This window comes from Protopterus annectens, chromosome 13.part0 (assembly GCF_019279795.1).
Source record: "Protopterus annectens isolate FY-2018-M chromosome 13.part0, PAN1.0, whole genome shotgun sequence".
Classification (NCBI taxonomy): Eukaryota; Metazoa; Chordata; order Ceratodontiformes; family Protopteridae; genus Protopterus; species Protopterus annectens.
In genome coordinates, this window is record NC_056747.1 from 862,698,992 (window position 1) to 862,717,167 (window position 18,176).

Below are 18,176 nucleotides of genomic sequence, written 5' to 3' on the forward strand. Positions count from 1 at the left end.
CTTGGTGAGGGACAGAGACGCTTACTAAAGCAGGTATATGTGTGAGGGGAGATAGAAATACGGCTTTCTTGGTGAGGGGCAGAGACACTTTCAAGGCAGAGTTACTTAGTGGAGAGTAAGGGGGAAGTTATTGCTGGGCTTAATTATATGGAGTATACTGCCACCTAGTGGAGAAAGGAGGGATGTGCACTGTCAGGAGATGAGGTTCCACTTAGAAGTTCAGTATATAGAAGTTAGATAGAGGTAATCATGGGGAGTAGACTGTAAGACAGTAAGCCAAGGATGGGGTGGGGGTGGGGGGAGCCCTGTGCAGTGACCACTGGTAGGCTGCTTTCATGCCTACCAATGTAGAAATGCTACTCAAGTATAGTAGATGCTAGTAAAACATATGTAAGACAGAGTACATACACTGAATCTCTTTAGGGAGTTAGGGTCCCAGTAAACTTAATATAGATCAAGCAGACTGTCCACCGCCGTCTTCTCTTTGAAAGGAAGGATATTCTGTTTTGTAGTGAAGAAGGGGAATAACACCTTGGCGAGTGGACTGAGTCTCGTTAGGGAGATAGGGTCCCAGTAAACAATCTCGGGGATCAATTCAGTGGCCCTGCTGGAGAGAGGCACAGGGAACTAATCTAAGGGGGTGGCGAAAGCCAACACATTCTGGCTAGGCTTATAAATACCTTTGGGCAGACAGCCTAGTACTTACCTACCTATATAGATCAAGCAGACTGCCCACCACCGTCTTCTCTTTGCAAGGAAGGATATTCTGTTTTGTAGTGAAGAAGGGAAATAACACCTTGGGGAGCGGACTGAGTCTCTTTAGGGAGATAGGGTGCCAGTAAACTTAATATAGAGCAAGCAGACTGTCCACCGCCATCTTCTCTTTGAAAGGAAGGATATTCTGTTTTGTAGTGAAGAAGGGGAATAACACCTTGGGGAGCGGACTGAGTCTCTTTAGAGAGATAGGGTCCCAGTAAACTTAATATAGATCAAGCAGACTGTCCACCGCCGTCTTCTCTTTGAAAGGAAGGATATTCTGTTTTGTAGTGAAGAAGGGGAATAACACCTTGGGGAGCAGCGGGAAAAGTACAGGTTTGTACCTACCATAAATGTAGATGTTCGAGTATTCACACTGCTGCAGTCATCACACTTGGGTTATCTACCGTCAGGCGGTCCCGCAGTCGGCCCGAGTTTCAAAGTCTTGGTCCGGCGTCGTTTGCTGTTGCTTCTTCCCTGACATCAGTGCGACAGGGGAATAAAGGAGGCAGCCAACGCCATTTTCGTCAGTTTTTCTTGCCCCAGATGTCAGGTGTCCCCAAACAGGAAGGCAATACATAATCCTAAGTAAATTACATAAGTAGAAAACAATAGCTACAGCTGTAAGCAAATACACCATATAGAAATACATCTTAGAGATTGTATAAACAGGGAGCTATAGATAAAACCCAGGTAAAAAGAGGGGAAGGTGGGAGGGTAACCTGGACTGCAGCAGTGTGAACACTCAAACATCTACATTTATGGTAGGTACAAAACTGTACTATGTTCATCGTGTTACACTGCTGCAGTCATCACACTTGGGTTGAATCCCAAAGCTAAGGCTGGGCGGTTGGTACTAAACAGGGTTTGGAGGAGCTAGTAGGCCCAGCAAAACTGCAGTGGCAAAGCCAGCTCTGGTTTTTGAGTATATAGATAAATGGTAGTGCTTGGTGAAGGTGTGCACTGAACTCCAAGTTGCAGCTCCCAAAATATCCTTGGTTGGTACCCCTCTGAGGAAGGCTGCTGATGTTGCTGTAGCCCTGGTGGAATGAGGCCTAATGTTACCAGGTACAGGTTTCCCATGGTGTGGGTAGCAGAAACGGATACAATGCCCTATCCATTTTGAAATGGTCTGTTTTGATATAGGCTTTCCTTGAGATCCTGCAGCAGAGGATACAAAGAGCTGATCAGATTTTCTGAAAATCTTTGTTTTATCCAAGTAGAAACGTAATTGCCTGTGAATGTCCAAAGAGTGTAGGAGCCTTTCCCCTTTATTCTGGGGGTTTGGATAAAAGGTGGGTAAATTAATGGTTTGGTTTAGAGCCGCACTGGATACTACCTTTGAGATAAAGGAAGGGTTAGCTCGTAAAGAGACTCTGTCTTGATGAAAAATGATGAAAGGCTCCACTGCCATTAGGGCCTGTAGCACTGAGACTCTTTGTGCTGAAGTTATTTCTAGCAGCAGGGCAGTTTTCCATGATAAAAATTATAAATCAGCTGAAAAAGCTGGCTCGAAGGGCGGTAGTGTAAGTTTTTCCAAAACAAAATTGAGGTCCCAAGTTGGTGTTGGTGCTCTTCGGGGCAGTCTTATGTTCTTAGCCCCTCTGAGGTACTGTCTTAATAATGGATGTGAAAAAATAGGAGGATCCATGCTGTAATGAGCTGAAATAGCTGAAGCGTGGATCTTTATAGATGAAAAGGAAAGGCCTTTGTGCAACATTTCAGTTAAATATTGCAGAATCTGAGGAATATTTGGGACAAAAGGATTTTGGCCTTTAGCCTGGTTCCAGGCACAGAATCGTTTCCATTTGTCTGAGTAGGTTTTCCTGGTGCTGGGTCTCCTGGCCTCCAGAATGACATCCATAGCAGCTGTAGAGAGAAGTGTTGACTGGTTGTTTAGATAATCTGCCATGCAGCCAGATTTAAAGTCTTGAGCTGGCTGTGTAGAATCTGACTGTTTTGCTGAGTCAGCAGGTGTGGAATTTGAGGTAAAATCCATGGTGGACCTTGAGCCATGTTCCTTAATATTGGATACCAGTGTCGGCGTGGCCAGTCTGGAGCGATGAGTATCATTTGTGGCCTCTCTAATCTGGCTTTTAGCAGCACCTTTGCCAGAAGAGGCAGTGGAGGAAAGGCATACACTGTTAAGTGTTTTCCAACTGAATGAGAGGGCGTCCACTTTCCAAGCTAGAGTGTGGTATGACCTTGTGCAAAACTTTCGCAGTTGGTAGTTTTGGGGGGAGGCAAACAGATCTATGTCTGGGCTCCCCCATTTTTGTGTTATCATTGTGAATACTTGTGGGTCTAGTTTCCACTCGTGAGGATCCATGATATTTCTGCTTAGTTTGTCTGCCAATGTATTTTTCTTTCCTGGCAGGAATTGTGCTTGTAGTTGAACTTGGTAGGTCAGTGCTGTGTTCCACAAGGTCATTGCTTGCCTGCATAGGGGGTAGGAATGTGTGCCCCCTTGTTTATGTACCACATCACTGTGGTGTTGTCCATCTTTATTAGAAGTTGTCCTGGATGTAGGGGGTCCTTGAAAGCTGTTCGGGCATTTTGTACAGCTAGCATCTCTTTTTGATTGATGTGGAGATGCAATTGATCTGCAGACCATATGCCCTGAATACACTGTCCTGCCATGTGTGCACCCCAGGCGTAATCCAATGCATCTGTTGTCATTGTTTGCCTGGCTGTGGGCAAGGTGAAAGGCTGACCCTTGTTGAGGTGACATGCCTGAGCCCACCATAGAAACTCCTGTTAAAGGCAGGGAATTAGTGGTATTACTGTTTCCAAGCTGTGGCTGTGTTGAGTCCATACGCTTTTCAGGTACCATTGTAATTTCCTCATATGCAGTTTGGCATATGGTATTAGTAGTATGCAAGATGCCATGAATCCCAAGGCCTGCAGAATTTTTCTTGCAGGGAGTTGGGTCTTTGTTGCCATCATTTTGAAGTATTGAGTCAGTTGTCCTTGCTTGTCTGTCGTGAGATAAGCCATCTGGGCCGTTGTATTTAAGCTGGCACCCAGGAATATTATGGCTTGTGAGGGCACTAGTTTTGACTTCTTTTTGTTTACTGTGTACCCTAGGCAACTTAGTAGGTTTTTTACAAATACCAGATGTTTTAAAAGAATGTCCTTGCTGTCTGCTTGAATAAGGCAGTCGTCCAGGTATGGATATATTTGGATTCCTCTGTCTGCAGTATGCAATTACTGGTGCCAGTCATTTTGTGAAGACCCTGGGCGCAGTAGATAAGCCAAAGGGCAGTGCAGAGAATTGGTAATGAGTTGTACCTGCTATAAATCTGAGGTATCTTCTGCAATTTTGTCCGATAGGGACATGCAGGTACGGCTCCTTGAGGTCCAATGTTACTAGCCAAGCCTTCTTGCCCAGCATGGGAAGAAGTTGCTGTAGTGTGAGCATCTTGAATTTGGGCACTTCCAGGTATGTGTTTAGAATTGAAAGGTCCAGAATGGGTCTCCAGGCTTTGTCCTTTCGGGGAACCAGAAAGAGTCTTGAGTAAAATCCTTGTCCATGCTCCTGTGTAGGAACCTGTTGAATGGCTCTCATGTCCATGAGTGCTGTAATTTGTCTTTGAGCCTCAGCCCGTTGATTTGATGGCAGGTTTGGAATTCCTTTTATCCTTGGTAAAGTGTGAAAGTGGAACCTGTATCCTTGAGTTACAATATTTAGGACCCATTTGCCTTTTGTGATGATGTGCCAATTGTCTGCAAAAAGTGCAAGTTTTCCTCCCAAGGGAGCTGCCAAGAGTGATTTTCTTGGCAGTCTGAGGGATAAGCCATTGTGATTGTCTTCTGATAGTTTGAGAGCTGTCTTCTCCTCCTTTCTGGGTTGTGGCACCCCATTGTCGTGGCTTGTAAGAGCCTTGTGGCTGAACCTCTGCCCCTTGGGCATCTGTATTTGCCCCTCTGAGGTCTGTCAGAAGTTGGAAAGGACCAGTTTTTGGTTGGCCAATTTCTGCTGAAACGAGGGGGTTGGACCTGTAAAAAAACCTTTCACCGTCTGCATAGATTTTGCCTTATCCTCCATTTTCTTTAAAACCTCTTCTGCTTTCACACCAAATAAAACATCCTGCTGTAAGGGTGCATCCAATATCTTTGCTTTAACATGATCAGGTAAAGTTTGTTCTTTTAACCAAGCATGCCTATGAATGACAGACCCTGTTACAGCTGCTCTGCAAGAAGCTTCCAATGAATCAAATCCACATTGCAAAGTATGTTTTCCACTTGTTCTGCTGCATGCAACAAATCTTGCATTTCCTTGTAATCAGGCTGCTCTGTATGAGTGCTCATTTTTTGTTTTAATTGAAACATCAAATATTGTTGATATTTCAGCATGTGAAAATGGCAATTTAAGACCCTCATAGCTAGAGTAGCTGAGGTATATACTTTCTTTCCCCATCTGTCTAGTGCTCTAGAATCCCTTTCAGACGGTACAGGATTTTTAGCAATGGAGGCCTCAACCCCTTTGAGACCCTGGGAAATGGTTTCTGGTCAGCAACAGGGCTTTTATATAGGAATTTATGTGAGTCTGGTGCAGGAGGGTAATGAATCCGGGTTAAGGCTAGATTCTGAACAAACATCATCCACAATGTCTAACACAGGTGGAATAGCAAGGGGTCTGTGCTGGGGTAGTAAGAGGAACTCTCGGAGCCTTTTCTTAGAATCAGAGTAATCCTGGCCTTCCCAGTGGAAATGTTCCCTCATGGTATGTAAAGTTTCCCCAAAAGAGTAGTCTTCTGAGGGAGATGCTGAAGGAATAGACTCTTCAGCATCAGAGTCTTCATAAGGGGGAAAAAGAGTACTCCTGTTCCTCAGAAGAATCTGAGGTAATGGAAACCTGGTCAGAGGAAGCGTAGTCCTCCTCCTGTCTAGGCCTTTTGTCAGGTGGGGGATGGGAACCCCTGATTAGGGTAATTAAGTCTTCGGCCATCTTAAGCATCTGTTTCTTGGGTATGGGGCCTTGCACTGGAGACTGCTGTACAGGCTTCCTTACTTTTAATGGAGTTTTCAGTTTTGCAAAGGATTTAATAGTAAGTGTAGTCGGTCTGAAGACACCTGCAGCAACTGATGGGCTTTCAACTGCACCGGAATCCCCATCGGCCATGGAGTCGGAAGGGCCTAAAGATAAAGGCTCTGGAGGCCCTGCAATCTCCGCTTGGGAGTCGGATGCAGGCTGGAGTTCTAAATCAGCGGTCGTCAGGGGCTGCGTAGGCACCTCACTGAAAATCGGAGAACCGGCGACTGGCCTAGCAGAGGCCTCGGTGTCTGGTTTGGGTCTCGGCTGCCTATCCTTATCATTGCACTTTTTATGCATCCCGGTCGTCGGTTGCTCTGACGGCATGGTATAATTAAATTTTCTACCAAAATAATGTCAGGCAAAATCAAACCGACATTTAATAGTTCATTTGTTAAACCTAGCACAAAACTGACAACCTGTGACATCGTGGTCTGGGCCTAGGCAAGGGATACAATAAGAATGAAAATCCTAATGAGGTATTTGCTTTCCACAAGAAATGCAATTATTAAATTTTTCTGACATCGGACTGAGGCAAGAAAAGGTTCCCCAACGGGGTACTTAGCTTTATTGAAGACTTCGGTCTGAAATTCGATTTGAAAATCTCAGGAGTCTGCCGACCGGCACTTGCGAACTGCTTCTGCTTTGAGCACCGCGTGGCAAGAAAGACTGAAGAAAATGGCATCGGCTGCCTCTTTTATACCCCTGTCACACTGACGTCAGGGAAGAAGCGACAGCAACTGACGCCGGACCAAGACTTTGGAACTCGGGCCGACTGCGGGACCGCCTGACGGCAGATAACCCAAGTGAGATGACTGCAGTAGTGTAACACCATGAACATCATGAGCAGCAGCCTAGACAGGGCCGAATGCGAATATTGAGAAGATGTTGGGGATTCTATATGATGGTTATGTGAAAGTGTCATTGATTGAGCTTAATATAGCTTATAAGAGTGTTGATATTATATTAAACGACCTACTACTGAATCTCCAAATAACAGAGGAAGAATTTAATTATTTGATTCAAACTTATCCCAAAGTCCCGACCATATTTGGAATCTCCAAAATCCATAAAAGCATAAGCAACCCACCTTTAAGACCTATTGTGGATGCAAAAGCATCAAAAACGACTACTCTAAGTTTACTGATTTTCATTTGAATTCAATCGTGTCCAAATTTCAACATATATTGAAGGATTCTTGGGATTATTTAAAGAAAATAAAGCAAGAACGATATAGAGAGGATTTGATTACGGCTCCTAAAGATGTTAAAGATCTATTTAGCATCATACCACACGAAGAAGGTTTAGATATGTTCTATGATTTTTTTATGTAGTCAAACTAACTTAAGTCACACTAGAATTCTTATATATAGGACCTTAATGGAAACAGTGCTTAACAACAATTTTATGATTTTTGAGAATCAGATTTTCAAGCAAACACCAGGTGTAGCAATGGGGGCGGCATGTGCCCCCCTATTTGCAAACATAGTCCTGGCCCAGTGGGAACTGACACAAGTATTCACCTGCCAATGGTTTAAACAATGCATGCTTTATGGTTCATAGGTTCATAGGTTTATACTAGGCTATCTGCCCTAAGGCATTTATAAGCCTAGCCCAAATTATTGTGGCTTACGCCACCCCTTATATGAAAAAATACTGTGCCCATTAGTTTGTTGTGCCTCTGTCCAGCAGTGACCCAGAGATGATTCCCGGGGTAAACCTACGATCTCCCATCCACAGGTCTAGATTTCTCTTGAACAGAGTCAGCGAGGTGCTCTGCCTCACATGGACCGGGATTTTATTCCACAGCATAGGGAGTCTCTGAGTGATAAATCTATCCCTCCAGCATGTCCTATTTATATCCGTGCTAAGGTTTAAGTCGCTTGCTCTAGTGGTTTTGGTGGATTTGGATTTTTGAGGTGGAGCATGTCCATTAATTCCGGGTTGGACATGGCCTTGTATGTCAGGCACATGTCACCTCTGAGCAGACGGTATGCGACTGAATAGAGCTGGAGTTTCTTCAATCTGGCAGCATATGACAGATTTTGGAGTCCCTTTATCCTTTTGGTGAGGAACTTTGGGGTCTCTCCAATTGCTGCAGATGTCGGGTGAGATACATCCCGAATGGGGCATTGTACTCGATCATTGGTCTGATAAGTGAAGAGTACAGGGGAACAATGACCTCACTAGATCTGGATGTGAATCCCTTCATGATCAGGTGGGCAATGTAGAAGGTCTTTCTAACCACTTTAGCAATGTGAGTGTCAAAAGAAAGGCCACTGTCAACCTGGGTCCCCAGGTCCCTGATAACCTCTTCTGTGCTTAGTGGATTGCCACCTATATGGTAGCTTGGGGTTACCTTGTTTTTCCCGAAGGGTATGACTATACATTTTTGGCGTTTAACTTCAGGCCATGGCTCTGGCACCAGCTATCTGTTTCCGTGAGTCCCTTCTGAAGGATATCCGTGTCCGATGCACTTTCCACTATGGCCCAGTTTGCAGTCATCTGCAAACTTTGTCAGCCAAAGTCCTCCCATGTTGGCCTGTACTTCTGAGAAGTAGATGCCAAACAATAGGGGCCAAGGACCGAGCCCTGTGGGACACCACTTGTGACCGGCTTGGAGTCTGACACAGCGCCAGCAACTCTAACCCTGTGGGTTCTGTCCTTAAGCCAGTTTGCAACCCATCTTGTGACATATGGGTTTACATTTAAGCTGGTAAGTTTTTCTACAATACCCGAGTGGGGTATTGTGTCGAAGCCTTTGCAAGGTCAAGGTAGGCTGTATGGACTGCCTTTCCTCATCAATGGCCTTGGTGACTATTTCAAGAAGTCGACCAAGTTCAAAAGGCATGATCTTCCCTTGACAAAGCCAAACTGGGTCGGGTCCAATGTCTGCAAGTCCCTATATCTTTGTTTATGAGCTCCATTATGATCCTCTCCATAGCTTTGCAGACTAGACTTGTTAAGCTTATGGGGGTAATTACCAGGGTCCGTGAGGCGCCACCTTTGTGGAGTGGGACCACAGTTGCCGTCACGCCACTCCTTGGGCACGTATCCTGTGGTAAGGCTGAGATTAAACAGCTGCCTTATGTGCGGGTTTAATTCCTCATTTAGCTCGTGTAGCACACAGCCGGGGACACCATCCGGTCCCATTGATGCTGTGTTTTAGCTTTAGAGAGCAGCTTTCACCTGCGCATTAGAGATGTCCGACAGGCTACACTCGGCTGGCAAAGTTATCTCTCATTTAGGGGAGAGGGGTGAAGTTTGCACTGAACCTGTCTGCCAGTATGTTGGCAATGTCTGTGGGTTCAGTGATTTTTGTATCATTTTGGACTAATTCTGAGCATATCTGTGAGTTTCCACCCAGGTTCCTAACATAGCTGAAAAAGGCCTTATGATTGTCCTTTGAATCCATGGCAATTTTTCTCTCAAAATTGGCCTTAGTTGATTTTATGAGTGCTCGTATTTTTTACTAATAATGATCAGGGGTGACTTCCCTTTTATGGATTTTGTTCTATCATGTAATAGCTTTCTCCTCTTATTGTAAAGTTTGTTAATGGCTGGGGTCCACCAGACTGGATGTTTGCCCTTTGTGGAAAGAGTCTTGGTTTTATTTGGGATTGCCTGATCCATGCAGTCCTGGAGGTGTTCATAGAAGGCATTTGTAAGGGCTTCCGCAGCTTGGGTTGTGGTTTCCTCTGACTCAGGGGCCTTGAAGGATACCACACCAGTCTTGAGTAGTGTGAAGTTTGCTTTAGAGAAGTTCTTCACTATGGTCTTTTTGTTTGGGGTGGGGGGATGTGGATTTCCAGTGAGATTAGTTTATGATCAGATCTCACCAATGAGGGATATACTTCGGTGTGGAGCATTTTGTCCCCATGTTTGTGACAATGAGATCTAGTATATTTTCTCCTCTCGTGGGAACAGTAACTAGCTGTTCCATGGCATTTGAATTTATGAACTCCAGGAACCGTTGGGCTAGAAAGTTAGGGCTTGAGTAATGTTCCCAGTCTATATTCGGGTAGTTGAAGTCTCCCAATATGATGGTGTTTGGAGATACATTTATACCCTCCAGTGTCTTCAGGAAGGCTGTGTGGGGTTCCTGAGTTTGAGAGGGTGGCCTGTAGCATGCTACAATTTGTAGAGCAGTTTTGCCTATGGTTAGTTGCACCTGGATGGTTTCGAAGCTTCATGCGTTGCCACCAACCTGGAGGTGTGAGTATCCTTTATGAATATGGATACACCCCTCCTTTTGTGGAGTGGTCCGGGTTTTGGGGCGGAACGCATGATATGAGGTAAAACCTAATAGTGCCGGGTGCTCTCAGGAGCCTTGAACCAGGTTTCAGTTACAGCACAGACATCGATGTTCTCCATACTGAGAAGGGCCTCGAGTGCGTGCATTTTGAGATTTAGACTTCTGGCATTGAGCAGCATTACCCTCAATTTCTTCCCATTTTTGTTTTCTAGGGTGGTAGGTTTAGAATTCGAGCCTTGCCTAAAAAGGCACTATGGGGTGGCAAGAGCCTTAGCCAATATCCGGAATCCCAGGGTGACAGGTGCAAGCCGTCCCTTGCGAAGCAGCGTGGCTTGTCAAGCATGTCATCCCAGGCAGACAGACACTGGATCCCCTTTGAATGACACCAGACATTAAGCCAATTGTTAAAGCTGATCATCTTGTCTCTATATTGTGGCATCATTCTTGGTGAAGGAAGGATACTGCTCAGGGTTAGGGTCATACCTGCCTGGGCTACATAATCAGAGAGCTCCTCTATGTCTCTTTTCATGTAGTCCAGGGAGGAACGTCTCAGGTCGTTCACACCAGCATGGACAATGACTGTGTCATATTTGTACTTGCCGTGGAGTGACCCGAGTGCTTGCGTTATGTGGCGGATTCTAGCGCCCGATAGGCAGCTTACTGTGACCCTCTCCTTGTTCAGCCTGGTGAGTGGGACGTCAGTGTGTCTGACTATGGAGTCACCTATGACAAGTATGTTTGGTGTTGTATTTGGCCTTAAGGGCTGTGACTGCTTTGCACACTGCTTTTGTGGTTTATGTGTTGCTTGTGGGGTGTCTTGAGGTAGCAGTTGTTTGGGTGTCTGCTTTGGAGGCCTCTGCTGTTTAGGTAAATTTTTACTCAGAGCCTCCAGTATGTCTTTGTGTGTTTATGTGTTTGATTCAGTGGAGTGGTAGCATTATGTGAGGCTGGTTTTGTGGTGTGTGTAGTTGCCTTCTCCTCCTGTCTGGTCTTGCCAGTCCTGAGTTGAGAGAGCTCAGCCTCCAGTTTGGCTAAATAGCTGCATCTCTCGCAAGTATTTGTGTTATGTGGGAGGAGGAGAGGGTTGTCTGTGTACATGAGGCAGTTATAACATTGCCTCAAGATTCCCAGATTCACCAGCTGGACCGAGAGGAGATTGACAACTGACCTTTGGACATGCTAGAATAATATTGGGAAATCCTTAATTGAAAACAAGGGCCAGTGGGGAGTGAGGGTGTAGTGCTTTTAATTTTTAGTGCTGACTTATATAATTGCTTTAGTGAGCAAGTGCCAGGTAGCTTGAGTGCAATGTGTTACAAGTAACTAAATGCAAAAGCGACAAACAGTAACTTTCTTTCAAGTGAAACAAGGAAATAAGTACAGTAAGCAATGCAGATATCACTAGTGATCCACAGAAGCTGAGAAGTTGCGTATTAGGTGGAATTAGCTTCCAGGGAAATAACAAGCAAACAAACAACAAGCATATAAACAAAGCTAGATTCAGTAGGCCTGGATCTAGTCTATGCTAGAGCAAACAAGGTGAACCAATTTCAGTAAGATACAGTTCAAATATTCAGGCACTATAAACCTTTAACCAGAAAATTCCCAGCTCAGAAGGGCAGAGTCCAGCCTCTTCTCCCACAAGAGTGCAGACCACGAACCTTCTTAATGTAAAATAACTGGCCTGAAGTCCAAGTGCCTAAACCAGAACTAATACACTTGGACACTGGGCTCTCAATCAGCAGTTCCCAACTTAGAAGGATGAAAGCTACCTGTCCTGCCACCACAGTGCTTGCCACAAACCTTCCTAATGTAAAACAACTGGTCTGAAGCCCAAGTGCTTAATCCAAAAGACTTGAATGATAGCTACACTTTAATCAAGTTACAACCAAGCAGTAATAAATACCTTTGAATACTTTAGAGAATGTCTGGATTAGTGCTCAAGTTACACAAACAAAGCTAGATCCAGCAGGCCCGAATCCAGTCTATGCCACAGCAAACAAGGCGCACCAACTTCAGTAAGAAACAGTTCAGATATGCATGCACTATAAGCCTTTAACCAGAAATTCCCAGCTCAGAAGGGCAGAGTCCAGCCTCTCCTCCCACAAGAGTGCAGACCACGAACCCTCTTAATGTAAAATAACTGGCTTGAAAGCCCAAGTACTTAAACCAGAATTAATACACTTTTAGAATAACAGACACTGAGCCCTCAATCAGTAGTTCTCAACCTAGAAGGATGTAAGCTACCTGTTCTGCCACAACAGTGCAGACCACAAACCCTCTCAGTGCAAAACAACTAACTGGTCCGAAGCCCAAGTGTTTAAACCAAAAGGCATAGAATGAGTTACACCAAGCAGTAATACAATTGAGTATTTTAAGATGATGCAAAAGTAAAAAGAAGTAGGTAAAAACACAAGTACAGTAAAAGCAGATGAAATTTTTTTTTTTTTTTTTTTCTGAACAAGTGCTGAGATCAAAGAAACAGATTAGAGTGCTGAAACTAGAAAACTGGCTAGTTACAAGAAAAAAAAACAAGCTAGAAGGCTTCCCTCAAACACAGAAGGGCTTGGGGGCTCAGAAGCCTACAAATAGTCTGTACCACTTAACAAGAAAGGCAGGAAATAAGCTTAATTTTTTTTTTTTCTATTTCCCAGATGCTCTCTTTGTACACAGTAGGAGTGCCTGAAATCAGAATATGATCTCACTGCACTCAGTTGAGTGAGCAAATGAGATGGGCCCAGAGGCAGGCTGAGGGGCGGGCAGTTTCAATGCCACTAAGATTCCTTCAACACTCCTTCATACACAGTTTAAATCAATTTAAATACTGTATTTTTTAAAATAAAAAGTGCAGAAATAGGTACTTAAATTCTCTTATACGTCCAGTTGAATATAACCAAGTTCTTAGCTTGCCAAGCTGAAGTTTTAAAGCAGGAATTATTTCACATGCACCAGTTTAAATATGCAAGGACAGGAAATCAAAGCATGTGGCTACCCCCACACCTGTAATTACTAGCAAATAACAAAATTCAGCCAACACTAGCTTTTAGTTCAAGTTACTGAAGAGCAGAAATAACCAGTTAAAAATTCCTTCAACACTCCTTCATACACAGTTTAAATCAATTTAAATACTGTATTTTTAAAATAAAAAGTGCAGAAATAGGTACTTAAATTCTCTTATACGTCCAGTTGAATATAACCAAGTTCTTAGCTTGCCAAGCTGAAGTTTTAAAGCAGGAATTATTTCACATGCACCAGTTTAAATATGCAAGGACAGGAAATCAAAGCATGTGGCTACCCCCACACCTGTAATTACTAGCAAATAACAAAATTCAGCCAACACTAGCTTTTAGTTCAAGTTACTGAAGAGCAGAAATAACCAGTTAAAAATTCCTTCAACACTCCTTCATACACAGTTTAAATCAATTTAAATACTGTATTTTTTAAAATAAAGAGTGCAGAAATAGGTACTTAAATTCTCTTATACGTCCAGTTGAATATAACCAAGTTCTTAGCTTGCCAAGCTGAAGTTTTAGGGAGATTCTTAGATGACATACTTATTTTTTGGGCAGGAAATGAATTAGAGTTAAATCAGTTTTTTGACTTCTTAAACACAAATACCCCCTTCTTGAGCCTTACTATGCAACATCATAGAAATATAATTAATTTTTGGACATTCTCATTACCAAAGACGACTTATTAAATAAATTTACTACCACCATTCACAGAAAGCCCACATATTCTAACACCCTTTTACATTTTGAAAGTAGTCACCCTGATTTTCAAAAAAGATCCTTGGTTAAAGGCCAGTGCATTTAGCACGCATGGTTAGTGATTTAGAAATGTTTGTTGAAGAAAGGGAGAAGTTAAGAACAATGTTATTATAAAGGGGGTACCCTAACAGTTTTATTGAACCTATTTTGTGTGACGCCATGGAAAAAATGGTCAATGGGCATTTTTTTTCCCCCTGTTAGGCTCAGAAGGTGGTAACATAAGTAAAATAAATGCTGTTGAAATGGAGTCAAAACACACAAATGAGTTTAATAGAACTCTCATTTTGACCTATAACCTCCAGTTCTATGACATTAAAGATAGTCTAAAAAAGACCTGGTTTATATTTAGGAGTGATAAAGAGGTTCTTAAAAATGTAGGTGATAGACCATGTGTTGTATACAAAAAAGATGTGTGTTTCAAAGATCTGTTAGAAAGAAACAAAGAGGGGAATAAATATTGCAAAAAGGGGTAAGATGCTAAAATGTGGTCACTGTATTCAATGTGCTAGAAACAGAAAAGGTTTTTATTCCTAAATAGGGCACAGTTTTACTGAACCATAAATGGAATAATAGTAGCCACATTGTATATGTCACCCGATGTCAAAACTGTGAAAGTTTTTACATAGGCAAGACGAAGAAGGCATTTAAGATTCGTATATACCAACATATGTATGATATTAAAAAGGGTAATGAAAATAATGCGTTGGCTGTACTCAGTTTTTACAGAGTTTTGGGGTCCAAAATGAAGGGGTGCCATGATTCCCGAGTGGCACCCCTTCATTTCCAATTTTTTCCTTTTTTTCTTTTTCTTTCATTTTTTTGATTTTCACGCTGTTGGAGCCGAAGTCATCACGTGTGCTGGGGGGCTACCAGCCAGTCAGAATTGAGCTCAGGGAGCTCACACAATTTCCGGCTGGCCTGGCTGCAAACACGAGCGGGAACGGCACTCTTCTAATGGATGGAAATGCGAGCAGGAACAGCACTTGGATTACCGGCAGCAGCTCTGGTTTTGTTCAGGGGAATCGAGAATGAGAGGTAAGGAAACAAAGTTTGTGTGTGTGTGTGTATGTGTATGTATGTGTGTGTGTGTGTGTGTGTGTGTGTGTGTGTGTGTGTGTGTGTGTGTGTGTAAAAAAAATGTACTTCTTGAGATTTGAGGCGATGTTCCCCATTGTTAAGAGACACCCTATTTATATAAGTATAAAACAAAAGCAGTTACTTTAACAAGCAGCAAATTTGATTTCAGTCTAGAAAGTCATTTGGTTAGCAATGAAACTAACTACAGTCAAGGCAATCAAGACAAATTACAGTAGCATATCAGGCTTACTTTACCAAGAGGAGCACACTGAATTTACAGCATTTCAAAATGCCCCTCTTTCTCATCAATCTTGGCCTGAAGTTAAAAGTATGTATAATGTAGTGTATCCATTGGGAATAATATGGATGGCTTAATGATAAAAGCTGTGTTTCATGGTACAGATGCAGACAGAACTCATTTTGAGCATGAAAATTGGAATGGTAACATGTAGATGGATAGCATGAAATGTATTTTACTACAAAAAATGTTTAACAAACTTATTATGCCTAACTAAAGCCACATGAAAGTCCTTAATAATCTGAACTATGCATTAGAAGCCATTCAATCTATTTGTAAATATTTCTGAGGTGTGTTCAAAGCTGAGGTATTACGGGCCTGGCAGGTGAAACTCAAAGGTGGCACATGAAGAAGAAAGAACATTATATAATGTCAGAAATATTGTTACACTTCAAAAATTAGAGCATAAATTATAAAGAACCAGGCAAAACATATCATCAGTCTAAAACCATCACTTAGTAATTCACCTTTTTGTTAACATGACATTCTGAGTAAAAACGAAGACAGAAATTTCATGGAGCACTGTTTTGGATATCTGAAGAATATGTTTATATCTGGGCCAACTTTGTCTATGGGTAGGGTGGACCAGGAATGGAGAAACTACAGTGCCACTACCTTTGATTAAATGGAACTGCACAGCTTCCCAGAAGCATGGAAAATGTACATTTGCTGCATCATTACTCTGCAGAAGAAAAGCAGAGAGATGCAGTTATTCATTGACTTGGACTTAGTGACAATTGTTACTATATAATACTTGATAATTGCAGCTTAATTATTTTACAAAGATGGAACAGTTTGCTATGCCAAAACCAAGTGCACTATTTCCCAAGTACATGTTTCACTAAATTAATGAATGAGTAAACTGTTAAATAAATAACTAAATACAACTGTTTTGGAACAGTTTGTCAATGAACTAATGTCAGTTAAAGACTGTTGTGACAAAATGTTGAGAGAGCCACATAGTAGCTGCAATGACTTCCACTAAGAGACACAAAATTGCTTAGCGGTGGGTCAGATCAAACATTAGAAAAGGCATTAGTCATAGTGCGGGTAGTTGGTTACTAGGCATACAGTTAAGGTGCCTATCCCAGTTTTCTAACTGTCTCAGACCACTGTCTGAGTAAATGACTTGCTCAGAGTCACAAGTAAGCAAATGGCATAGGAACAGTTAAAGCCAATTTTTATATCTCACACCAACTCAACTGTTTGGCTTAGGCAATAGTTCACAGAAAAGGCAAGATGAAGATTTATAAAAGCAATAAAGTTGAAAAAAGATTATCTAAATTACCTAGATTTAAGTGTGACAGAAGAGTTTATTGCTTCTCAGTCTTTTGACTAAGATCCAATGTGGCATTGGCTTAAAGCAGATTATACATATCCTAAGAGAGGATTGCAACATACAAATTGCATTAGTTTAATCATTTTTAAAATGCTATCACACCTAAATGGCTGGTTCTAAGTTCTCCAGAATAATATATGCAAGTTGAGGTTATTGAGCTATCAGGTTGTAATTAAGTAAATGGAAGCATCCAAAAACAAAGTTGAACTAAACATTGTTCTTGGAATTTTTAGATTCTTGGTCAGATTCACACAGCCTACAGTACAACCTACTGGAAAAATGTTCAAACAAATTTAAAATGCGCTCTAGCAAGTGTGCTGTATTATACAAGGAATATAACTTAATAAAGTCAGGAAGGTGTATTAAAGAAAATAACACATGTATGTTTCTTGTTTTGTGTGCAAGGGGCCAATGATTTGAAAACAGCCCAAAGGTAATCTTTATCCACCACTGGCCAGATGTATTTTCTTTGGATGTGGTGTGGGTTTCAATGCTGTTTCAATGAATGTGAGTTTCAAGGGCAGAGAAGTTTTAATGTCAAGTCTATTTTCATGGTGAGACAGTACTGCTTTGTTTAGCAGATGTCTGTTAGTGTTTCTGCATTGTTGTGCTGCAAAATGTAAAAATTAAAATACAAATAATCATTGTATAAGTAAAGCAGTATGCACACATGAGTGTCTATGGTAAATGGGGTGAAATAGCCAGGTAATGGGACACTGGAATGGCTGCAGAGGGACTCTGGTGCCATATTCTGGTTGTCTGTTCTTCAGTTTGCATTTGAAAATTGGTATCCCATAATTCCATTGGAGTGGGTGGGGTTATGTAATTATGTATGCAAATTAGATGTTAATCAGCATACAGATTTGTACCTATTTTTCATGGGCCTTGTCCAGATTTTTGATGTTTCCAGGTTGAGAGGTACGACGTTCATATATATACTCTGCTTCCTTATATAAAGCATTAAAGGCTGCCTGAACAACTTTTTCTGGACAACTGTCAACCTGATCTTGGGTGAAATTTCCAGCTCAGAGATCAAATGTGTTGAGTTCCACAGGGGAGAGGGACTTGATGGTCAGAAGAAATGGGAATGAGGGAAAACAACACAGAAAAAAAGTCAGTACATTATGTTGCTTATCAATAATAGGGCATTTGTGAGACAAGACATGAATTATGACTATTAGTTACCTGCATAGCCATTGGTCCTGTGGGAATTTGTGGGCCAAAGCTCATTCCCATCATACTGGGCATATTAGGCTGCATACCAGGTACCATGCCATAGCCTTGCTGTTGCTGCTGTGGTTGTTGCTGCATGGACATCATACCTTAACAAAAGTAATAAAACAAAATTATGATTGCAAACTTAATTTATGCAGTTACCAGACACCTAAAGCAGCAACATTGAACCAATACTTAAATTTAAATAAATACTGGTAAAACAAGGACCTGAAGTATCACTGTACAAATCATTAGCAGGAATAATACTCAGGGAAAGCTGGTCTGAAACCTATAAGACCCAAGATGTGACAAACCATTTACTGACTGTTAATGTCTCTAGAGTTTCCAAACTTAAGTGGTGAGTAAATGCTGCTTCTCTACAATTCTTATCCAGTGAAAATCTCCTTAACAAATGTGGAAAAGTCAAATTA

The 18,176-nt window shown here is 42.1% G+C and overlaps 1 protein-coding gene across 1 annotated transcript in view; it reads right to left on the reverse strand.

The window, feature by feature from the left end:
* SYNRG (synergin gamma) overlaps positions 1–18,176 on the reverse strand; it is a gene marked incomplete in the record, with an annotated part of 2,786,306 nt that overhangs the window by 2,372,358 nt on the left and 395,772 nt on the right. The window contains 1 exon segment of the mRNA XM_044054902.1: positions 17,716–17,852. Within this exon segment, the coding sequence (XP_043910837.1) occupies positions 17,716–17,852 (137 nt within the window).